The sequence below is a fragment of the Toxotes jaculatrix genome, chromosome 2, assembly GCF_017976425.1.
Source record: "Toxotes jaculatrix isolate fToxJac2 chromosome 2, fToxJac2.pri, whole genome shotgun sequence".
NCBI lineage: Eukaryota > Metazoa > Chordata > Actinopteri > Toxotidae > Toxotes > Toxotes jaculatrix.
This window is the reverse complement of record NC_054395.1, coordinates 22,194,816-22,214,852: the sequence shown is the minus strand read 5'-3', so window position 1 is coordinate 22,214,852 and position 20,037 is coordinate 22,194,816. Positions and strand designations below refer to the sequence as shown.

At 43.6% G+C, this 20,037-nt stretch overlaps 1 protein-coding gene across 4 annotated transcripts in view; it reads left to right on the top strand.

Moving 5' to 3' along the window:
• Positions 1-16,918, top strand: part of LOC121188043 (protein bicaudal D homolog 2-like) — a 43,580-nt gene extending 26,662 nt beyond the window's left edge. Inside the window, exons 3-12 of one of the 4 annotated variants that reach the window (XM_041047583.1) lie at positions 481-633; positions 1,605-1,819; positions 1,910-2,156; positions 3,711-3,968; positions 4,122-4,325; positions 4,417-4,965; positions 5,530-5,681; positions 11,020-11,251; positions 12,922-13,014; positions 14,616-16,918. In XM_041047583.1, the coding sequence (XP_040903517.1) occupies positions 481-633; positions 1,605-1,819; positions 1,910-2,156; positions 3,711-3,968; positions 4,122-4,325; positions 4,417-4,965; positions 5,530-5,681; positions 11,020-11,251; positions 12,922-12,969 (2,058 nt within the window). In that variant the 3' untranslated portion in view covers positions 12,970-13,014; positions 14,616-16,918. Of the gene's footprint in view, positions 1-480; positions 634-1,604; positions 1,820-1,909; positions 2,157-3,710; positions 3,969-4,121; positions 4,326-4,416; positions 4,966-5,529; positions 5,682-11,019 lie in introns of all 4 variants that reach the window. The other 3 variants (XM_041047593.1, XM_041047573.1, XM_041047564.1) reach the window with 3 other exon arrangements.
• Positions 16,919-20,037: the final 3,119 nt, after the last annotated feature.

Sequence of the window (20,037 nt, the reverse complement as noted above, 5' to 3'; positions counted from 1 at the left end):
ATCAGCTCATTTGTGCTGATTAGTCCTTGTATCTTCCTGTGCAGAGAATCAGACCTAATCTATCTCCTCCTAAGAAAATTAGACTGGTACAGAGCTTCCCAGCCATTGAAAACCACCACGAGAGAGATGATTAGACTTCAGTCTCTTTGGTGCCATGAGAGCTGACAGTCAAGCACACTTGTGGCCGACTGCCCGGAGAGACACCTGGCACCAACCCTCTCAAACATGAACAGGCTCACACACCAAACCCAAACACACACACACACACACACACACATGGAGGGTTTGGCCAGATGGGAGCCGTTCTTATCTAGCAAGATTTAGAATGCTAAAGAGCAAATGTGACATAAACAGTTACAGTAAAGCAAGAATATCCAATCAACCGGCGTCTCTCTCCCACGCTCGGTCAAACGAGATTGAAATAGTGGTCACTGACAGCTCTTCCTCCTCTCCCTCTGTCTACCTCGTTGGGCCCTGCAGAACAGCCAGATGGTGGAGCTCCAGAGGAATCAGCTGCGGGATGACATCAAGGAGTACAAGTTCCGGGAGGCTCGTCTGCTGCAGGACTACACCGAGCTGGAGGAGGAGAACATCTCGATGCAGAAGCAGGTCTCCGTGCTCAAACAGAGCCAGGTGAGGACAGAGCAGTGCTGCTGCTCTCCATGTGCAAAGTTTGAATCATGTAAACGGTGAGAACAGTGGGGTTACAGTCTAAAAATGAGGAGGGATGGGTCGAAGAATGAATACAGAACACCCCCCCACTTGGTAAATTTACCCAGACTGCTGGTCATCATCATGCAGCCTCTTCAGTGAGGCTTAATTAAACTGGCAGCTTCAGGCATCTCGTCCAAGTATTTATTTAAACACGTATTTACTGTACTATCTCACTGCATCTTATTCGCCCTGCAGGCCCTCCACCTCCCTCACACCAGCTCTCAGCATGTCTCATTCTTGTACTGATTAGACTGCCACAAGAAGCGTGAGCTCTTTAATATTCAGATTTAATTACGATAATAAAAACATCCTCTGATACAGTAAAGAGATAAGCAGCTGCTTTTGTTTTTTTCCAGTGCCTGGAAACAGGGTTGCCGTCTGATTGTGGAAGCGTTTGACAGACTGTAACAGCTACCATTCCTCACACCAGACATCCTAACACTTCCTGGGCTTATTCAAATGATCTGAAAGGGGGATGGGGGGATCCACTTTGCACATCTGCAAAAATAAAAGAGCTGAATTTCCAAGTAGGATATTTCCATGTGATGCTGGCTTTTACACTTGAGCTGGTAATTCTCTCCATATACCGGTAACCTTGTCATTTTGGATTATGTATTCTTTATTTATCAAGAAACACACATAAAAGCCTCCTTAGACATCCAATATAAAAAGGATTCTCCAATCAAATCAGCTTAAAACTAATTAGAAGGGAAATTAAATGGATATGTTCTTGATTAACATTGTCGTGAATAATGTTGTTCTTTTTGATCCAACTTGTTTGCCATACATGAACCAGCCTGATGGCTTATTTTCATAGGAGCTGCATGTAATTTTATTTATCTCGTTGTGACTCCAGAACTCATTAAAGTGTTACCTTCTCCTCTACCCAGGTGGAGTTTGAGGGTTTGAAGCATGAGATCCGTCGTCTGGAAGAGGACACTCAGTTCCTGAACAGCCAGCTGGAGGACGCTATCCGCCTGAAAGAGATCGCTGAGCGTCAGCTGGGGGAGGCCCTGGAGACCATCAAGACTGAGCGTGAGCTGAAAGCTTCCCTGAGGAAAGAGCTTTCCCACTACATGAGCATTGGGGACACTCTGTACCACAGGTAAACAGAACACAAACAAGGTGTTCACCAGCTTCAGCACCCTCTGTAATGAACATGAACTGACACACTGTTCCCTCATTTTCCCCTCAGCCCGCTTAGCATCTCTCTGGATGGTCTCAAGTTCAGCGACGATGCCGCCACAGAACCTAACAACGACGAGGCCCTCCACGGTTATGAGAATGGTTTCACCAAACTGGCCAACGCCATCACTGACGACAACCGCATCTCCACTCCCAAGAAGGAAGAGCTGTTCCATCCTGCACCCAGCCTCGTGGACGACCTGCTGAGCGAACTTAACATCTCAGAGATCCAGAAGCTCAAACAGCAGCTGATACAGGTTTGTTCTTAATCAGCAAGAAAAACTGTAAAAAACATTGTTTGTCAATTAACGGTGCGATGCAGTTTCAGTAAGCAATAATCATCCAGTCTACAGACAAGATACAACTGATAAACTGAGGAGCAAATTGCTTGCATTGATTTTGACATAAATGACTTGTTTCAGCAGTATTTGTGTTCACTCAAGTTTTATTCAGTAAAGAGAGAATCAATAGCAGGCTAATGAGAGTCAAAAGAAATAAAGCGCCACAAGTATTCCTCTAGATTTTCTTTGATATGGGAATAGATTGCAGCAGCACTATGTATTTGAGTAAATTGAAGGTGTGTCTGAAGGAGTGAGTGAGTCAGTGGACTTTCTGGGCTAGATCCTGATTCAGGCCGCTGCAGGGATCTAAATCCCCTTATAGCAAAGTTAATCCAGGGAGACATACACACCCTACAGGCTCGGCTGGGCTGCGAGACAGCGGGTGGTGGCACCGGAGTACCTGCCATCTGCTTGCTCATCACCCCATGAGTCCAGGGCTATGCCTCACTGGGCACCATGGTTACCAGAAAGTACTAGGAACCTGTGGGTAATGATTGTTTAGGGGACTAAGGGATTAAGGAATTTTTTTTTCCTTCTCCTTCATCAAACATAAACATGGCTGCTGGATTAATGTGTGAACTCGAAGTTACCTCAGTGCCGCCCCCTGCTATAGACACTGTTCTGGTTCTCAACCTCACCATTGTCGTGGTGAAGCTGGCTGACTGTGACAGAGCCCTGTGTTTGATATGAGCCAGCAGCATGTCGCACTGTCTGCTGAAGCCTCCTGCCAAGTCATTCCACAGATTCCTGGCAGGAATCAGAGCATAGGAAACAGAAAGCTTCCTTAACTCATTCAGCCATACTCTTTTGCTCCCCTGCCTTATTTCATTCCAATGATATGGTCCTCAGTGATCACTCCCAGACCTCTCCTCCTTGGATATCGCCCTTTTAATCCTAGGCAGTGATATGATATGAATGAATGCAAGAGTAGCCAGCTGTTCAACATGACAAGCTATGTTGATTAACCGTGCCATCTCTTTTTGAAAGTAATCATCATCATTATATATTCTGCTCTAATAAAAAATGTATGCAGATGAGCATGACCATGGTACTTTTATATTATTTACAGATCAGCTTCAGAAATAGCTCAGTGCTTATCGCAGCACAACTGTGTGCATGTTTGTAAGACGACCCACCCAGTGTCTCTGCCAGCACTGAGCTGAACTGAGTCCAGCACATTGTCAAGGTCATCCTGACTCTGATGATGGGCTACTGGGCAATGAGCCTCACATACCTTGGCGGCAGAAGCCTGATAGTGGGTAGAGTTACCGCATGACAGATAATCCACTGATTTAATATGATCGGTTAAGTTTGAAGCAAGAATTCTTCACATTATCAAATTACCAATAAAATAAAACGTGAAATTACATGTGCGCAATAAGCCAAGCAGAGAGTACTGTACTTTTATCACTGACGAAGTATGAAGACCTCACATGTCATTGCTCTTTGCTTGTCCTCATCTCTCCTCAGATGGAGCGTGAGAAGGTCAACCTGCTGTCCACCCTGCAGGACTCCCAGAAACAGCTAGAGCAGGCTAACGGTGCGCTGTCAGAGCATCAGGAGAAGGTCAACCGCCTCACAGAGAATCTCAACGCCATCCGCAAGCTCCAGGCCAGCAAGGAGCGCCAGTCTGCCTTGGACAACGAGAAAGAACGCGATAGCCACGAAGATGGAGACTACTACGAGGTGGACATCAACGGACCTGAGATCCTGGAGTGCAAGTACAAGGTAATTGTCTTCTGGCTGTTAGGAATGGACAGCAAAAAAAGTGTAAGATTAAGCTTTAAATTGACAGGTAATCTGCATGATCTACATGAAGTGAGAATAATTCATATTTCTTACAATTTATATTATACTCCACAATTTATCTGGTCTTGCTAGGTTGCTGTGTCTGAGGCGGGAGAACTAAAGGAGGAGCTGAAGACTCTGAAAACGGAATACCAGGCCTGTCAGTCACGTTACGAAGAGGAGCGCACCCGTCTGGAGAACGATGTCACAACACTGGGAGAGAAGCTGGCAACTTTGCAGAAGACAAGTCAGGCAGAGAGAGAAGAGAACGCTAAGCTGGAGAAGGAGCTGCGCAAGGTGAGATGTTGCTCTTGAGATTGACATTCTGCCAAATGGTTGATTTGGTGTTGTTAAAAACTCTGCTTAAACTCTGCTTAAAAACTCCCAGTTGAGTGATGTGGCAGGCGAGTCCCAGGGTAGCCTGAGTGTGGCACAGGATGAGCTAGTCACCTTCAGTGAAGAACTGGCCACCCTCTACAACCACGTCTGCATGTGCAACAACGAGACGCCCAACCGTGTCATGCTCGACTTCTACAAGGAAGGTAAGGGTGGTCGGAGCAGTCCAGAGGGCCGTGGCCGCCGCTCACCCATCCTGCTCACCAAGGGCCTCTTCCCCGAGCCTGGTAAGACCGACCTAAGCGATGGAACCCCATCACCAGTCTCCTCCCTGCCTTCTCCTGTGTCTGACCACCGCCGTGAGCCTATGAACATCTACAACCTGGTGGCCATCATCAGAGATCAGATCAAGCACCTGCAGCTGGCTGTGGACCGCACCACTGAGCTGTCGCGCCAGAGGGTGGCCTCTTTGGAGCTTGGCACTGTGGCTGACAAGGACAAGGAAGCCTGCATGGAGGAGATCCTCAAATTAAAATCCCTGCTCAGCACCAAGAGGGAACAGATTGCAACCCTGAGGACTGTCCTCAAGGCCAACAAGCAGGTCGGTTATTCTGTTTTTGTCTTTTAAACAGTCAAAATATCTTTTAACTAACTTGGTATCCCCACCAAACATTTGTCAGTTTTTCTTGAAAGACAGAAACAGGAGACAAAAGTCTCAGCTATTTCAGGTCCATTCAGCTGTTGCAGCAAATGTAGTGCAGAGCAGGCAAGATCCGTAGCAAACACTGGTGGAGACAGGAGCCTGATGGTGTCAGCTGCCCAGACTATCTGTGTATTTAGGCTTGAAGAACAGCCTCCAAAGCACAAAGAACCATAACCCAGAGACAGGGTGTGTATGCAGTTGCTCTGATAGCCCTTTAAAGTATGTGTGTGCTTATTCAGTGATCATTAGAAAACATGAAAGTCCCTCATAAACCACACACCTATGATTTTTTAAAAAAAATAGCAACTAATAATAGTAGCTTGGCTACCTTAATGACTTACATGTGATGGAAAAATAGGTCACATGGTCCATATTAACAGAGGTAGACATCCTGGGACAGGAAACACACCCCCGACGTCTTCCAGCTGCTCTGACCCTTTTGTTCCTCTTGTCCACCCACAGACAGCTGAAGTTGCTCTGACCAATCTGAAGAGCAAGTATGAGAACGAAAAGGCCATGGTGACCGAGACCATGATGAAACTGAGGAATGAGCTCAAAGCCCTGAAGGAGGACGCTGCCACCTTCTCCTCTCTCCGAGCGATGTTTGCCACACGGTAAGGAACATACCCCCACCTGCTCAGAGGACATCTCCAAAGAATCTCTTTCACTCAGGGCTCATATCAGACACACAAGAATCTCTCTGGCATACCAAACCTCAAACCTCACAGAATGTTTGCCCACTTAGTATTTCCAGAAGAAACTGCTGCTTAAGCTAAGTCTTTGCTGTTTACCCACATGGACTGCCATGAATTCCAACTACTATAGATTAACTTGAAGAGGCAGCAGTAACTCTGCAGACTTTGTGCTACGCTTAAAACTACTGCACATGCACCAATATAAAGATCATACACAATATAACCAGGTAAGCTAAAAATAGGATTACCATCATCATATAATCCGTGTTTACCATGTGTTGGCTACGTCTGTATTATTACAACATGACATTTTTAAGGAGGATATTTATTTGTTTCTGAGAATCACGGTCAGGAAGGGATTCTAGTAGCATTGATACTGACTATGGAGCACAGAAGGTATCTAATCTGGGTATCACTGAAATATGGCACAGTGTTTTTGACCAGTGACTTAATGTGTGTGTGTGTGTATCAGATGGGCTGACACACTTGCTAATCTTTTCTGATTCCGAAGAGAAGCCGGTCAAAGGTTCTGTGCATAATCCCACCTCAGCTTGGTCTGGATTACACATTCAGCCCTAGACACATAGTAGACTAAGTGCTCATACACAGCTTGTTTGTTTGTTTATTTGTACATGTGCATGAATAATGAGAAAGGTAAGAATAGGAGTGACAGTTCACTTGTACGGGCACTTACATGTCATTTTAGATGTGATTTTAGTGAGTCCACCGTGGATGTACAACTCACTTTTTGAGCGGCTTTTCCTTTTTTTCCCTCTCGGTGGATTTTTTTTTTTTTTTTCTTTAACAAGTTGGTGCCTACTTGTCTTGTGAATATCAGCTCTGGTCCAGATGGCCACACTGACATGCTGAGACAGTTTTTTTCCTTCTGCATTTAAGACTCCTCCGCAATCCACAGCAAAGCTCAAGCTGTGCATAGGGAGGAGAGGTGGAGAAGGAGGGTGGGAAGGGGTGGGTATTATAGAATGAAGGTTGCAGAGGCTGCGGGGAATGTGTGGGCAGCTTAGCACCCCTCGTCTTACCCATGCAGTAATTCAATACCTTGCTGAAGTAACCCCGTACACCTGCAGAGTCTAATCAATTAGTAACACGAGGAAAACTCTTCTGTCTGCTGTCTCTGGGTTTTTGGCGGACTGCATAGCCAGTTGGTTTAGAGGATGTAGGTGTCACGCTAAACTATTTGTACCAAAGGCAACCACGTCTAGCATGAACCAGATCTTTCTTCCACTAATGACATTTTTTTTTTCACTCGAGGGGCCCAGTAGTTGTATCACTTGTCATTGTTACAGCGGTGGTAATGAAAGTGTGAGATCACATACACTGTGAAAGAAACAGAGCCATGGTGAAATATCTGCTTCCTTAAGCCTCTTTTGCTCTAGAGACTTAAGATACTGACAATACATTAGCGCTCGCTGTTTACAGCCTGCATCAGCACATGTGTTTTCTTCCTCACGCACAAAAACATCTCCCCCGATGATGATGTTCTTGAGGCTCCAGCCCCAGTTGTCTGTCGCTGTTCTGGGGCCTATGCATGAGTTACATTCAGTGCGTTTATGGGATTCATGTATTGGTATGTAAATTCTGTCCTATACGGAACAGACTTGGGTCAGAAAACTCTTTGAGAGGTTGGGGGACTCGCCTGAGAGAGATTTCCCACACTCCCCCCCCTTTCTATCCCCCCCCCTGGTCCCCCCTTCCGTCCTTCCTCACTGCCAAACACCCGGTCCTCTAGTCATCTGGAAAAGAAAGAGAGGAAGGGGGCAGGCTTTCAGTTAAAGCCCACTACAGGAGCCTAATTTGACAGTCTTTTTTTCATGGTAATCAGCACTCTGACGAAGTCTGTGAAGGTGGATTTCTCAGATGTGGAAAACTCAGATACAAATGTGTGGTCTTTGACAAAGGGGAAGAGTGGGATAGAAAGAATGCGTAGGTTTTTGTGTGAGCCCTTGTGTGATCTTATGCTGCAGCCTTATAGATTAGAGTTACTTGAGATTTTTAAAGTCTGTTTCGTTCTGTGAGAATTTCACGAGAGAGACACAGGGCTGAATGTTTTTCTAGTGTGTGTCCATGCTTCTCTCTGTGTTTCTGTGTGTGTGTGTGTGTGTGTGTGTGTGTGTGTGTGTGTGTGTGTGTGTGTGTGTGTGTGTGTGTGTGTGTGTGTGTGTGTGTTGTGTGTGTTGTGTGTGTGTGTTCCTCTCCAGCTGTAGTCTCTCTGGTGTCATGTTAACCCTAAGCTCCTGCCTCTAACATTCCTGAGACATGCCTCAACGTGCTCTCAGCTCCTGCTGCTCATTCTGATTAACAGTCAAACCATTAGCCCGAGTCACATTTTCTCCTCACACGTACACTCTCGGTCATCCTGCTGTTCTGTTGTTAGTTGTATTTTCTCTCCATGATTGTTGCTTGCATTGTGTTATTACCTCCTCCTCCCTTCTCTCTCTGTGATATCCATCCCACCATGACCAATCAAGCTCCAGACAAGACCACAGGGGAGGAGGTTGTGTTGTGTGTGTGCTGTGAAAACATAATTGATTATGAACCATGTTTACATGAATGTTGCACTAGTTGGGGTTTTCTTATGCAGTCATAAATGCCACTGGCTACAGTAAATCATCACAGCAAGATGCAGATGCAGTGCCTGTTTGTCAAAGTGAATATGACGACTGATCATCCTCAAAAAGCCAGCAGCCACCTCCCAGTCCTCCCTCATCCATTGTGCCACCACACCCCATCAGCAGCCCAAAAAGGCTCCTATTGTATCCCTCCAGTCCCTAGAATAGACTTCTCTGTTTTTTTCCCGGGAAAAATGCACGCCCGCTCACCCCCCCTATGCAAGACCGGCTGAACCGTCTAAAGGCGCACCAGCCCCCCTCCTCCTGGGTCGTCCCCCCGTCTAATACTAGGTTTAATGAAGCTGCACTGATCCCTATTGTCTGGGTGTGTGTCCCACTGGGAATCAAACTGCATACACAAGAGGGGAGGGCATGGTTTATGTTTGTATGGTGGTCTGGCGAGGCCAGAGTTCACATGGCACTCAACCACGTGCAGCACCACACATAACGAAAACATCTGCGGTTACTAGCCTTTTTGATCCCAGATTCTGTCTTCGAGGTTTATTTTTTATAAAAACAAAAACTTAAATTACAGGAGGGTTTGGACAACTTTTACTTGGTGCAGTAATTTTCCAAAAATAAGTGTCCATATCTTGAAACAAAACTACCAGACAACTATCACAAAATAACAGAAATAAGACTCAATAGTAAAATTATATCTAAGGTGGAGATTGTTCTTTTGAGTTATTTATTTGTTTTTACAATTCATGCAGTTCATGCAGTCAGTAACCACTGACTAAATAATAACAGATCTCACATGCTTACTGGGAAAATGATGGTTATACCATGCAGACATTGGAATACAATAGATAAATTACACAAGTAAGATTTCTGCTTTCTTGTGTTTTTTTCAGAGGTCACAAGAGTTTGCAGACTGTCACAACAGGCTGGGGCGTTCCCAAATTAAGTAAATACTTCAATGCATGATAAATAAAAGGGAGTAGGGTGAGGCTGCCTGCCAGTTAAATTATGTGTGAATGGTTTTGGTGCTGCACAGTTGGAGGATAAGGCGATGCTTACTAACATAACCAACCCCTCCCTTCACAGAGGTGTGTCAGTCATTGCCGAAGAATGCAACTCATATTGCTTTGTCAGCAACGCAGAAAAGTAGGGATGAGCAAGGTGGTGAGAGAGAAAGTGACTGATGCAAGCAGACAGATGCAGACAGCAGCACAGAGGAGGCAGAGGAGGAAAAGAAGCTTGAGAGGCAAGATAAGAGCCAGGAAAGAGGGCGCAATTGAAAAAGAGATGAACGAGGGAGCAAATAATGAAAAGGCAAAAAAGGAAGGAAGGTGGTGAAGGAGGAAAAACGTGACAGCAGATGGGATGTGGAGATATGAACCCAACACACACATCAGCTCACACCTCAGAATCCCTTTTGGTGACCCACTTTATACCTGTCCAGTATTAGACACAATCACACACTCATACACACATACAAGGGCACAGGGAGACAGGTGAAAATGCCGCAGTGCAGCACCCAGTAATATGGAGCAGCAGGTAGACAGATTTCATATTGTGTGCTATTTCACATATCTACGAGAAATAGAAGAGTTGGTTAGAAGTGATACAATCTCACTCCAACTGGAAAAGTGGAGATCAGTTGCGACCAGCTTCATCTCAGAGCAGTGAACTGTATTCCTCCCTTCCCCGTCTTCATTTTTCTCCCCTCTCTGACTCCCCTCTCTCAGTCTGTTCCTCAGATGACGCAGAAAGGATCTTCTCAGTCACCCCTAGGTTAATGCTTTCATCCTTTGTGTATGTGATCTATTATTGACTTCCACCGCACATACACTGCCCGTATTATTCAGAGAAGCCATTTTCTATACAGAGGTGAGAGTACCTTGAGGTGTCTCACCTGTTCATGAATTTCAGTCGGCCAAATAAACCCACGAGGCATGGATTTGCATACCATTTTTAAAAAATATATAAAGAATTAAAAGAATTTTTAAGGTCTAAAGAGAATATGGTGTTGAGGTTGGTTTTAAAATGTGGAATTTATCATTTCTGAAGGAGGGAAGAGAAGTTTAGTTTATTTAACAGCACTCTGGTAAGATTGACATTCCCTAGTGATGGCAGCTGTGGACAAAAATTGTATTATTTATTGTTATTTAGTGTCTTGTAAAATATCTGTTCAAATTACTCAAAACGAGCTGAGGACATTTTAGTTTGTGAAGTTTGGTGGACGGCCCTGACATGGCTGATGAAATCTTAAATTAATAATGCAGGAGATTTTCTGTCTTATCACACCTGCACTGTGTGGCTCAACGGCTCCACCTGGTGGTGTTAAAAACACCATGCAACCAGGGCAAAGGTCATGATGAAAGCGCTTTAATTTCTGTTGTTTTAGTCTTTATGATTTGTTGATGTCAGTATCACAAACATGCAGCAGACTTATGATGGTCATAGTTTTGTTTATACTTTAAATGCAAACATTTTAAGAAGGCCAACGCATTAATTTCTCCCTATTTGTTTGGTGATTGTTTGGTGTTACTGGAAGTGCCAGTGCCCTCTAGTGGTATGACTCTGGAAAAATGGAAAACATCTTGCTAATGCTCTACAGTGCCAGTTTACGGTGAACAAATACAGATATGACTCTACAGCTTTTCTCTCTGTGTCTCTTGCAGTTGTGACGAGTATGTAACCCAGCTGGATGAGATGCAGCGGCAGCTTGCTGCAGCAGAGGATGAGAAGAAGACCCTCAACTCACTGCTGCGCATGGCTATCCAGCAGAAACTGGCCCTGACACAGCGCCTGGAGGACCTGGAGTTTGACCACGAGCAGACCCGCCGGGGAGGCAACGCTGGCCGGGCCAAGGCCCGCAGCAAGGCGGCCAGTGGCACCTCCAACAACCCCCACGTAAGTCAGAGTCTCACCTGCTCTGGCTCCGGCCGACCAGAGCACAACAATGCTGTGCCCAATGGCATTCTGGGAGGCCCCGTGGTCTTTTGCAGCGAGAAGTACAAGATCTACTGCGACTGAGGCGGCTGAGAAGTCCGCAAGGGACTGTTGTGTACAGAGGGGAGGGGGTCTACCGGCCGAACCCTCCCTGCCTTAGTGTTAAAGAGCCCCACTCGCTCGCTTAGCTCCCTGGCCAGCCTGCGCTCCTCTAGGGACTGCTGTGACTAACCAGCTGCTCGTGTGTGCTAGTGTAAACGCTTAGGGGAATGCAGATGTATGTACAGTGTGCACTAGACGTTTGGACTGTAGTAGACATATATGGCATGTGGATTATAAGGCCCCGGTTATATTGGGGGTTTTGTGGATATTATGGAGTGTCTATTCTTTCCGCTGTCTTGATGCTGTACGTATGATGTAAAAGGTGGCAGCTTCTGTGCTTGTTTGTTCCGGCCCCCTGAGTGTATTGCCTGGTAACAGTAACACATTGTGGGGGTGGGGACTTGTGAAGAGGATGTCAGTCTGATGCTCTTGTAACTAAATATGACATCCTCTGCTCTTCGGCTTGTCTGTTGGCATCGGTGCTCCTTTAAAAAAAAAAAAAGAAGAAGAAGAAGAAGCCCCCTTCTCTCCCATGCCTCTCCGTCCTGGTCCCCCAGGACTGACCTGTGTCCAGCAGCCCACTGTCTAATCAGGTCACTCTTAAATGTTTACAAGAAGAAAAAGGAACTAAAATATGCAATCTCCCTCTGCTTCGTTGCTAGGGGAGCACGGTATGATTCTACACGGAAATTCATAACTCGTAAGTGGGTTTTATGATGGAATTGTTTGGGCAGAAAAGGAGCACCTGTGACCACAGGTGTTTATTTCAGGATCGTTTTAAAGCTGTGATGCTAGCACACCAATCCAATAGGGTCAGTAGAATCGCATGGCTTTGCAGCTAAAAACGCTTATGAGCTTTTTAACAGTTTTTCTGTTGTCAGGTGTGTGGTACAAGACAAACTCATGTACTGCAGGGCTCTACATTGTAAAAAAAAGAGGAGTTATTTGGTGTCTGGTGAAACACAGGAGGGCTATCAATTCCATGTGACCCATTATGTTGCGATGGATTCTTTCAGAGCCATATTATAAGAGAGAAAGCAAGTTTGACAAATCGATCTCCATACCCAAATTAAGTGCACTTCAGCATAGGTGCCTCAGGTTCCTGCTTCTGTTAAAATGGATATAATGATTACTGTGAACAGAGATACAATATAGTTTTGATCAAAGATGATTTTTAAAATATGGAGCAAATCCTAGAAGAGCACAAATCAAAAAGGCACCCACATCTGGATAATAAATCTGCAAACAAAACCAACCGACCACTCGGCAAAAGTGCCTGTCGACCCGACCCAAACCCTTGATGTATTTATCTATCTGCTGATGTAAAGCCCTGTCCTTGTGTCTCATCTTGAGCTAACAGTGTTCTTTTCCTTCTCTCCCCCCATCCTCTGTCTCCCTTCTCTATTTCTGGAGAGACCGCTCAGAGGTCTCCAGTAATTTCTCTGTGGTTATGTGGCTGAAAACCCTTTCCTCATGTCTCTAATCTGTGTCTTGTCACTCGGTCGCCATAACAACCTTCTCTCTTGTAGATTGTCAGCAGCTTGCTCCCCCAGCATCACCACTCACCCTTTAACTAGAATGAGGAATTGTGGGGAAAGTTGCCCTCTGAATATTTTTGTCAGGTAACGTCCTCACGTATGTTGTGTTCCCATTTTCTGCCTGTGTGTACATCAACGTTGAAGTGAAGGGCCCTCGTGTTATGTATTATGTTTTTAACCTTTTCCAAATGGAGGGCCGCTCATTTCTTTCTTTGGTGTGTGAGGACAAAGCGACGTACTGTTTTAGTATCCACAATAGCTTTAACTCCTCGCAAGCTAGCATTACGCAAATAGGAAAAAAAATAAGTGGGGCTTGTGTTTAATAAATCCATGTACTGCTTGTGGATCATAGACACATTAGCTTTATGATGCTAAAAGCAGGGTTGATGTGAGGAAATTCTGCAAGATTGATCAAATTATGACTTTTCTATTACTATTAAGCTATATATTATACTCTATATTCTTAATAAGATCATGTTCAGGTTATAATCTTGCAGGATCCTACTACAGTATTACTTCCTCTCAGATATGAAGAGGGGAGTTCATTTATTCCTCTGAAAATGGAACGTCAACAGTCAACCCTGCTTGAGTGTGCATCCATAAGCCACAGCACAGAGCATGGAGACAAGGCTATCGTACACGTTAGGGAAAAAGAAAAAAAAAAAGCAACCTCCTTAGAGGTCAATCACTCTTACGTTTGAGATTCACGTACAAGTGCGATATATTGTGTTTCTATCAGTTTGCGCTGACAGAGAAGAGGTTTGGGGAGTAGAGGAGGGAGAACTACTCGTGTTGTAAACCAGCTCCTGAGAAAGGAGATAAGAAAGCTAGACATGCTGGTGAGGAAAGCCAGATGTCTGGCTGAGAGCTGACTCTGATACTGTGGACAAATGAGTCCAGGGGTTTCCTGAGGGAGAAACTCCTGGTAATTTTTGGAGGAATTAAAAAAAAAAAAAAAAAAAGGAAGACTAGTTGTTCAGTCAACCAGAGGACATTGATTCAAATTAGTCGAGCCCTTTACTGATTCCCATTGTAAAGGCTCAGTGGAATCACTGAGCAATAGATAGACCCCAGGATGTGTAACTAGAATCCCCTCCTCCTATATAGATGAATTCCCACTTCGCTCCATCTAGTTTGAAATCAATGTCTGGCTTATCTGGTGTCATAACAGCATGCCACCTAAAAAGCTCCTCCTACCTCTGCTTGCAGGCTCCTCCCACTTCACCTTTAAGTTTTACTAGACATGATGCATCAAGTTTCTGATTTCTTATAAGCCTGCATGTCAAAACACCATAACCCATTTTTCATTAACTTGCATGGCATATGAGAAAGACCCATCTCCTTTGACCTGGGTGGTGGAATATGGCTTCAACTCTGTCCTGTGAATGAAAGGTCATGGTACTCGTGAGTCATTGGCTTCCTAACTGCACCCGCAGGATAACTCGTGGTGAATGTGCTTTCACATCAGCTTCTCAGAAACATGCTGATGGTGTTGATATGACAGAAAGGCTCCTGACATAACATCAGCTGCCTTAGGGCTCCTAACATTGGCTTCTGTTGCTTTGACTAACTACAGCCGCCGTTTACTTTGTCTGTGTGGACTCAGCTGCTGACCATGTTAACAGTCGCTCTAAATTGACCGATAATGCTAATGCTGATCATTTGTTTGTTTCTCCATTTTGCAGTAAATTACAGTAGTTCTGCGCGGATGACGAAGTACCAACACAAGGTCCATTCTCACAGCTGATTGAGTTCGCCGAAAAGAGTTAGCACTGTAGGCTATTTGGACTTGAAGACAAAAGATAGCTGCAACAACAAAACATACGAGAAAATGCTAAATGAAAACAGATTTTTTTAGTCAAATCAACTGTCCTTCCTTTTCCTTTTGAATAGTATAAAGTGATGCATATTACGCTTGGTATCATTAGTCCGTGCTGCTGCTGGAAGCCAATTTCCCACAAGTTCAGTGAACTGATTGACATTCAGAAACAGAGGTTGTGATTGGCTAATCTGACCCACCAAGGAGAAGTCAGGGGACAGGGGGTTGTTTCTCAGTGTATCTCAACAAGATTTTTTTGTTGTTTTAGTTTATTGTTTTCTTAATCTGTGCACTTTCATTATATAGGATTATAATACACTATTATTAACCTTTAGGAAAGCGTGGTAGTACTATGGTTTGTGAGTTATTCAGTATAGGTTATAAGACTATAGGATTATACGTCCTCCTAAATCAACTGATTTTTAAGAGACTATTTACTCCAGTAAGGGCTTCACAAACCACAGACCTACTATTATGACTTTATCCTCAAGATTTTATCCATCAAATAATCATTCTCAAATTGTTTTGTTACATCATATGTTATGCTGTTGGTTTTCTTTTATGTTTGTTCTACTGCCATGTTCTATACAAAAAAATCCAGGGTGATCAAATTCTGGGGTTTTTTCATGTATTTATTATTCCTAGGAATAGTTCAAAATAACACAATGAAACTTGACAACGCTCTGACTCAAATAGGTAAGTTGTGTTTTGGGAAAAATTTGAGTGAAATGATATGCTTTTCCTAGCTTCTTACCGAGGGCGTTCCACTGAAACGGGATCACTGACTTTCAGAATTCTCTGCAAGTGCGACAATTAAATTCCAAATTGGAATTGTTTCATTCTCTCTTCGTTTATCGTGCCAAATCTTGGTACACCGTTTAGGTTGAAAAGAATCAAGACTCGGAAAGAAGACAAGCCGTCACTGAGAAAGGTGTAATTCGGGCCATGGCTCTCCGCGTGAGTGCCGGGGTTTTGTTTTTGGTTTGTTTAGTTCTTCGTTTCTGACCAGTAGTGCCTTTCATTGTTTCAAGGGAGAATCTTAGACTAGAGTTTTATGTTTTCTTTTTTTTTATAGGTGAGGACTTTGGGTTCAAAATGACTGTGAGCAGCAATAAGTGCAAAGGGAATGTCCACCCTTTCTGCATGAGTGAGATGATAGTTTTAAAATTAGCTAAATAAAACTGAAATTGTATTGAATTCTGCGGGTCAGTGATCCACTCAATAAATTCAGGGGTATTAAGAAAAGGTTGTTTTTTTATCAAACTTTGGGAACCAAAAGAAATCCCTTTGGCCTCCTGTTATTGAACAAAATGCTCCAAGCATCTGTAATGTGTTGGGGTAGATCAGTGTACTATTGGAAACATCTACGTATCTCTAGCTTTGTTTGGTGAAGGTAATGTGATATCAATAGTATTGTTGAAAAAATGTGCAGAGAGCGCATTTTATCTTTCTTTTTGTCCAATTTGAGGTTTGTTTGTTTTCTTTTTGTTTCTTTTTTTTTTTAATTCTTGAATTTTTTTTTTTTTACATCATCTTTAAGCATTGTGTTTTCAGGAAACAGAAAACAAAATAAGCATCAACAAGCTTGAATAGTGCCATTATAGCCAGTGCTTGTTTGTTGAGGCGTTAAAGTTACCAATACGGACAAGAAGCTAAAAAAAATAAAGTGCAATTCAGATACAGTTTTACATTTGAAAAAGAAAAAGTTTTCTGTTTGCTGGAAGCGATAGCATTGTGATAATAAAATTAGCTGTGCAAACTTTATATTGTCATATTGTGTTTCAGTATTGATCCATAATGAGAGTTTGATATCTTTATATGAAATAACGACTTCACCTGTATGTTGGTATTTATTTGAATTGTCATGCAGTACTGTATTCTTATCAATAATGTGCATTATGATTAGTGGCATATTGATTACAGCTAAATGTCATATGCATGTTTCTCAGTCATGGGACCTTTACACAGAATTGAAAACAAACATGTAAACTTTTGTCAGGGTGTTAAAAAAAAAACGGAGAAAAAAAGAAAAGACAAGAGTTAAGTCTGATGTATTACTGCTGAATTAATCCTATGAAAGTGTTTTGTTTGTTTTCCAGTAGAGAGGTGGTCTGTCTGTGTAAAGGTAGTCATACTGGTTAAAATCAATAAATGTGACTTAAGTTCCAAGGTGTTTCAGTGTTGTTATTTATAGCCCCTCCACAGCAGCAGCAGCAGCAGCACATCAAGGGTTAACCATGGAAGCATATGGTCTGCAGCCCCTGAGTCTCCTCAGAGTGTTCCCAGCTGGAAGCCAGGGGCAGGGGAACTTCCCAGCTGTCTGAGCAGCTCCAGGACATGATCACATTTCACACAATGCACAAAAACACTTCCACCACCACCCCCCCTCCATCCCTTCTTTCCCTCCCTGTCTTTTCTCTGCTGTCTCGCTTAAACCTCGCTCCTCCCTCTCCCTCCTCGGCCTTTCTCAGTTTCCCATTTCTTTTCCTTTCCTCCCCTCTCCCAGCCTTCTGGAGATACGCCCACGCACTGAGAGCCAGGACCTTTGGTACACCCAGCACTTCCTGTCCAGGCTCCGGAGGCCGGCGCTCTGCCCAATTAATACTGCAGTGATTTTCTTTGCAGTGATTTAAAATGCAGGAATAAATGCTGTCTGACTCTTTCAAAAACAACCCATGCTGTTTACTCACAGCCGAAAAGGGATTCATAATGATACACATGAGATCAAATAAATAATTTCAGCTTTTAAATGTCAAGTTACAAGAGCTCTGATTTTGTCGATTGCTCAAAATGAGCAAACCAATGTGGAGCAAAGGGTTAGCTTTCTAAGACAAATAAAAGATTAAAAGTATATCCTACTACAGTGCAGATACTGTTGCATGATTTAAATCTGTGGTTTCGACCCTTTTCTGTCTGATGCCCTCCCACCAATCAGATGAGATCAGGTACCCATTCTTCAACACCATCTGTCATGATTTATGTGTTCTTTTAAATGCAAACAAAGTTTGAATTTGTGTCTTTTAGAGATGCAAAACCTGAATGTTTCAACCCTTCATGTGTTACTTTTGGCCATGAACTCTCTTCTTACTTGCTGCTGAGTGGTTTTCATGCATTCTCAGTTGTGGCATGTGGTGTCAAGTTGTTGGAGGTGTCTTCTGTGCAGTCTTCTTATTACAGCTGGTAGTTTTTAGTGGTTATTATGACAAAACTATCCTAGCCTCACACCAATTAGCTATCCTTTTTGTGACTTCATTGTTTTTTTTTTACTTGTTTTTTCAGATTAGATGAGCCACTTCACAATCTTTCTACATACTTTCTACAGAAGTATCCCCTCGTGTACATGCACTCCTGGTTGGGAGTCACTGATTTAAATACCACTTAAACAAAAATGAACATTCATGTGCTGAAAACTACAAATGCTGACCATTCCACACCATAATAGATAAAGTATCTTATCCTGAGTTGAACTGTTTTTTATATGGATGGGCCCTAACAGACAATCCATGTCCAGTTCAGAGAGTCTCTACAAAGTGGCAAACATCCTTTGTTTATAAGAAGGAGTTATCAGAGATTTCCTGTCCTGAGAGACGTGGTTCCAAGCAAACATTTGAAATATCCTCTTGACTGAGCTTTAACAGCAAAATGATACAGGTTTAGATCTTTCTAAATGTAGTGATGTTTGATGTAGTCAAAAAATGTTCTTAAAGGGTTACTCCTGCAATTTAGAATTACACTTCCATAAAGTTGGGGGGGACTTACAGGAAACTTAATGATACTCTTGAAACTAATGGTACTCGATGAATAAACTGAGCTTTATGTGTAAAATTGGTGGAATACCCCTTTAAGTGAACACACAGTTGGTGGTCTAAAAATGTGCTCACAAACATACATACAGCAGCATTTCAGTTACAGTAATGAAAAAAACTTAATATATCTGAAGCCAGTTTGATTAATGATCATGTCACACACACACGTCTGTGATTTACTGCAGTAAAACCAGTTGCTACCATTTAACATATGCCCCGCTGATTGAATTTGAACGTCAGGGTATTAATGAATGCCAGAGGGAAGAGGTCAATTCACTGACAACCAATGACATCACTGTAGCAACAGAGGAGCCTTTGTCGGTGCCAGTCTCCTCTTATATCCTCCCCACCCAGGGCTCGACTGGCAGGGGAAATATGGGTCAGTGGGATGCATTCCATGGCATCAGTCCTGCTCTATTAATATGCAGGTGCTGTGATTATATTCAGGATGGAGGGAGGTTCATACAGCATAGCAGCTGTTTCACATCTCAGCAGATGCACTATTAAAATTCACCACTTGGGGTCCCTATACTACTATTGCTGGCATCTTCATGAGCTGCTTGAGTCCTTAAGAGTTACTTTAAGGTCTAGCATTGGCTTTAAAAGAGAGGCAGAATGTGTGTTTTGCACTTACAAAGAGTCCTCTTTATGTGCATCAGCCAGCGCTGTCATGTGATAAATCCATGTGGAGCCTGGAGGAGCCGCGATCAGCTGGTCTGGATGAACAGCACCAATCATCAGCACCACACATGCCTCACATGGATTTTCTTCAAACACACACAGTTACACACGTTTCTGAACAGCTCCACTGGAGCAGAAATAAAACCACTGAGGATGTTAACAAATTTATGGCCTGTGGAGTGTGAGCTCAGCCTCATGATGCATTGAAACATTCCTTAGTCCTGACACTGGACATGGGGTGTGAGTGTCCTCCCTACTGTGACTCATAGATCTGTCGGTATTATCTCCACAAAACCGTTGGTGTGGTCTCAAAATGGCAGGTTACCACAGTAACGTCTGTGTCAAAGAACAGATGTAGTGTTGATTCAATCAGTGTGAAGCTTTAATTTGCACCTGAAAAAGCCTGGCACCCCAGTCTAGAGTGTGATTAGTCATATGATTGGGGCTTTTACACCACTACGGATTCAGAAAAGTGTAAAAAGCTCTAGGTAGCTCATCTCACACTTATCTGTGTCGACGTTCACACCTATCATTCAGCTTGGCTGCTCATCTGTCACTCAGACTTCTCTCTCTGTCAGTCCTAATTGTCTTCTTTTCGTACAACTCCCTCTGTCTCTCACCTTTCCCCCTCTTTCTTCAACTCACTTCCCTTCTCTCTTCTTCCTTCCTCCATCTCTGTGGATGCTGTTGTTTCACTCTGCTCTTTTCTTATGAGTGGAGGAGCCCCAGGGAAGCGAAGGAAAGGATGTATCCCAGGAGGCTGTTTGGTGTTCTGCTTTCTGTGGACCAGCATGCCCCCGG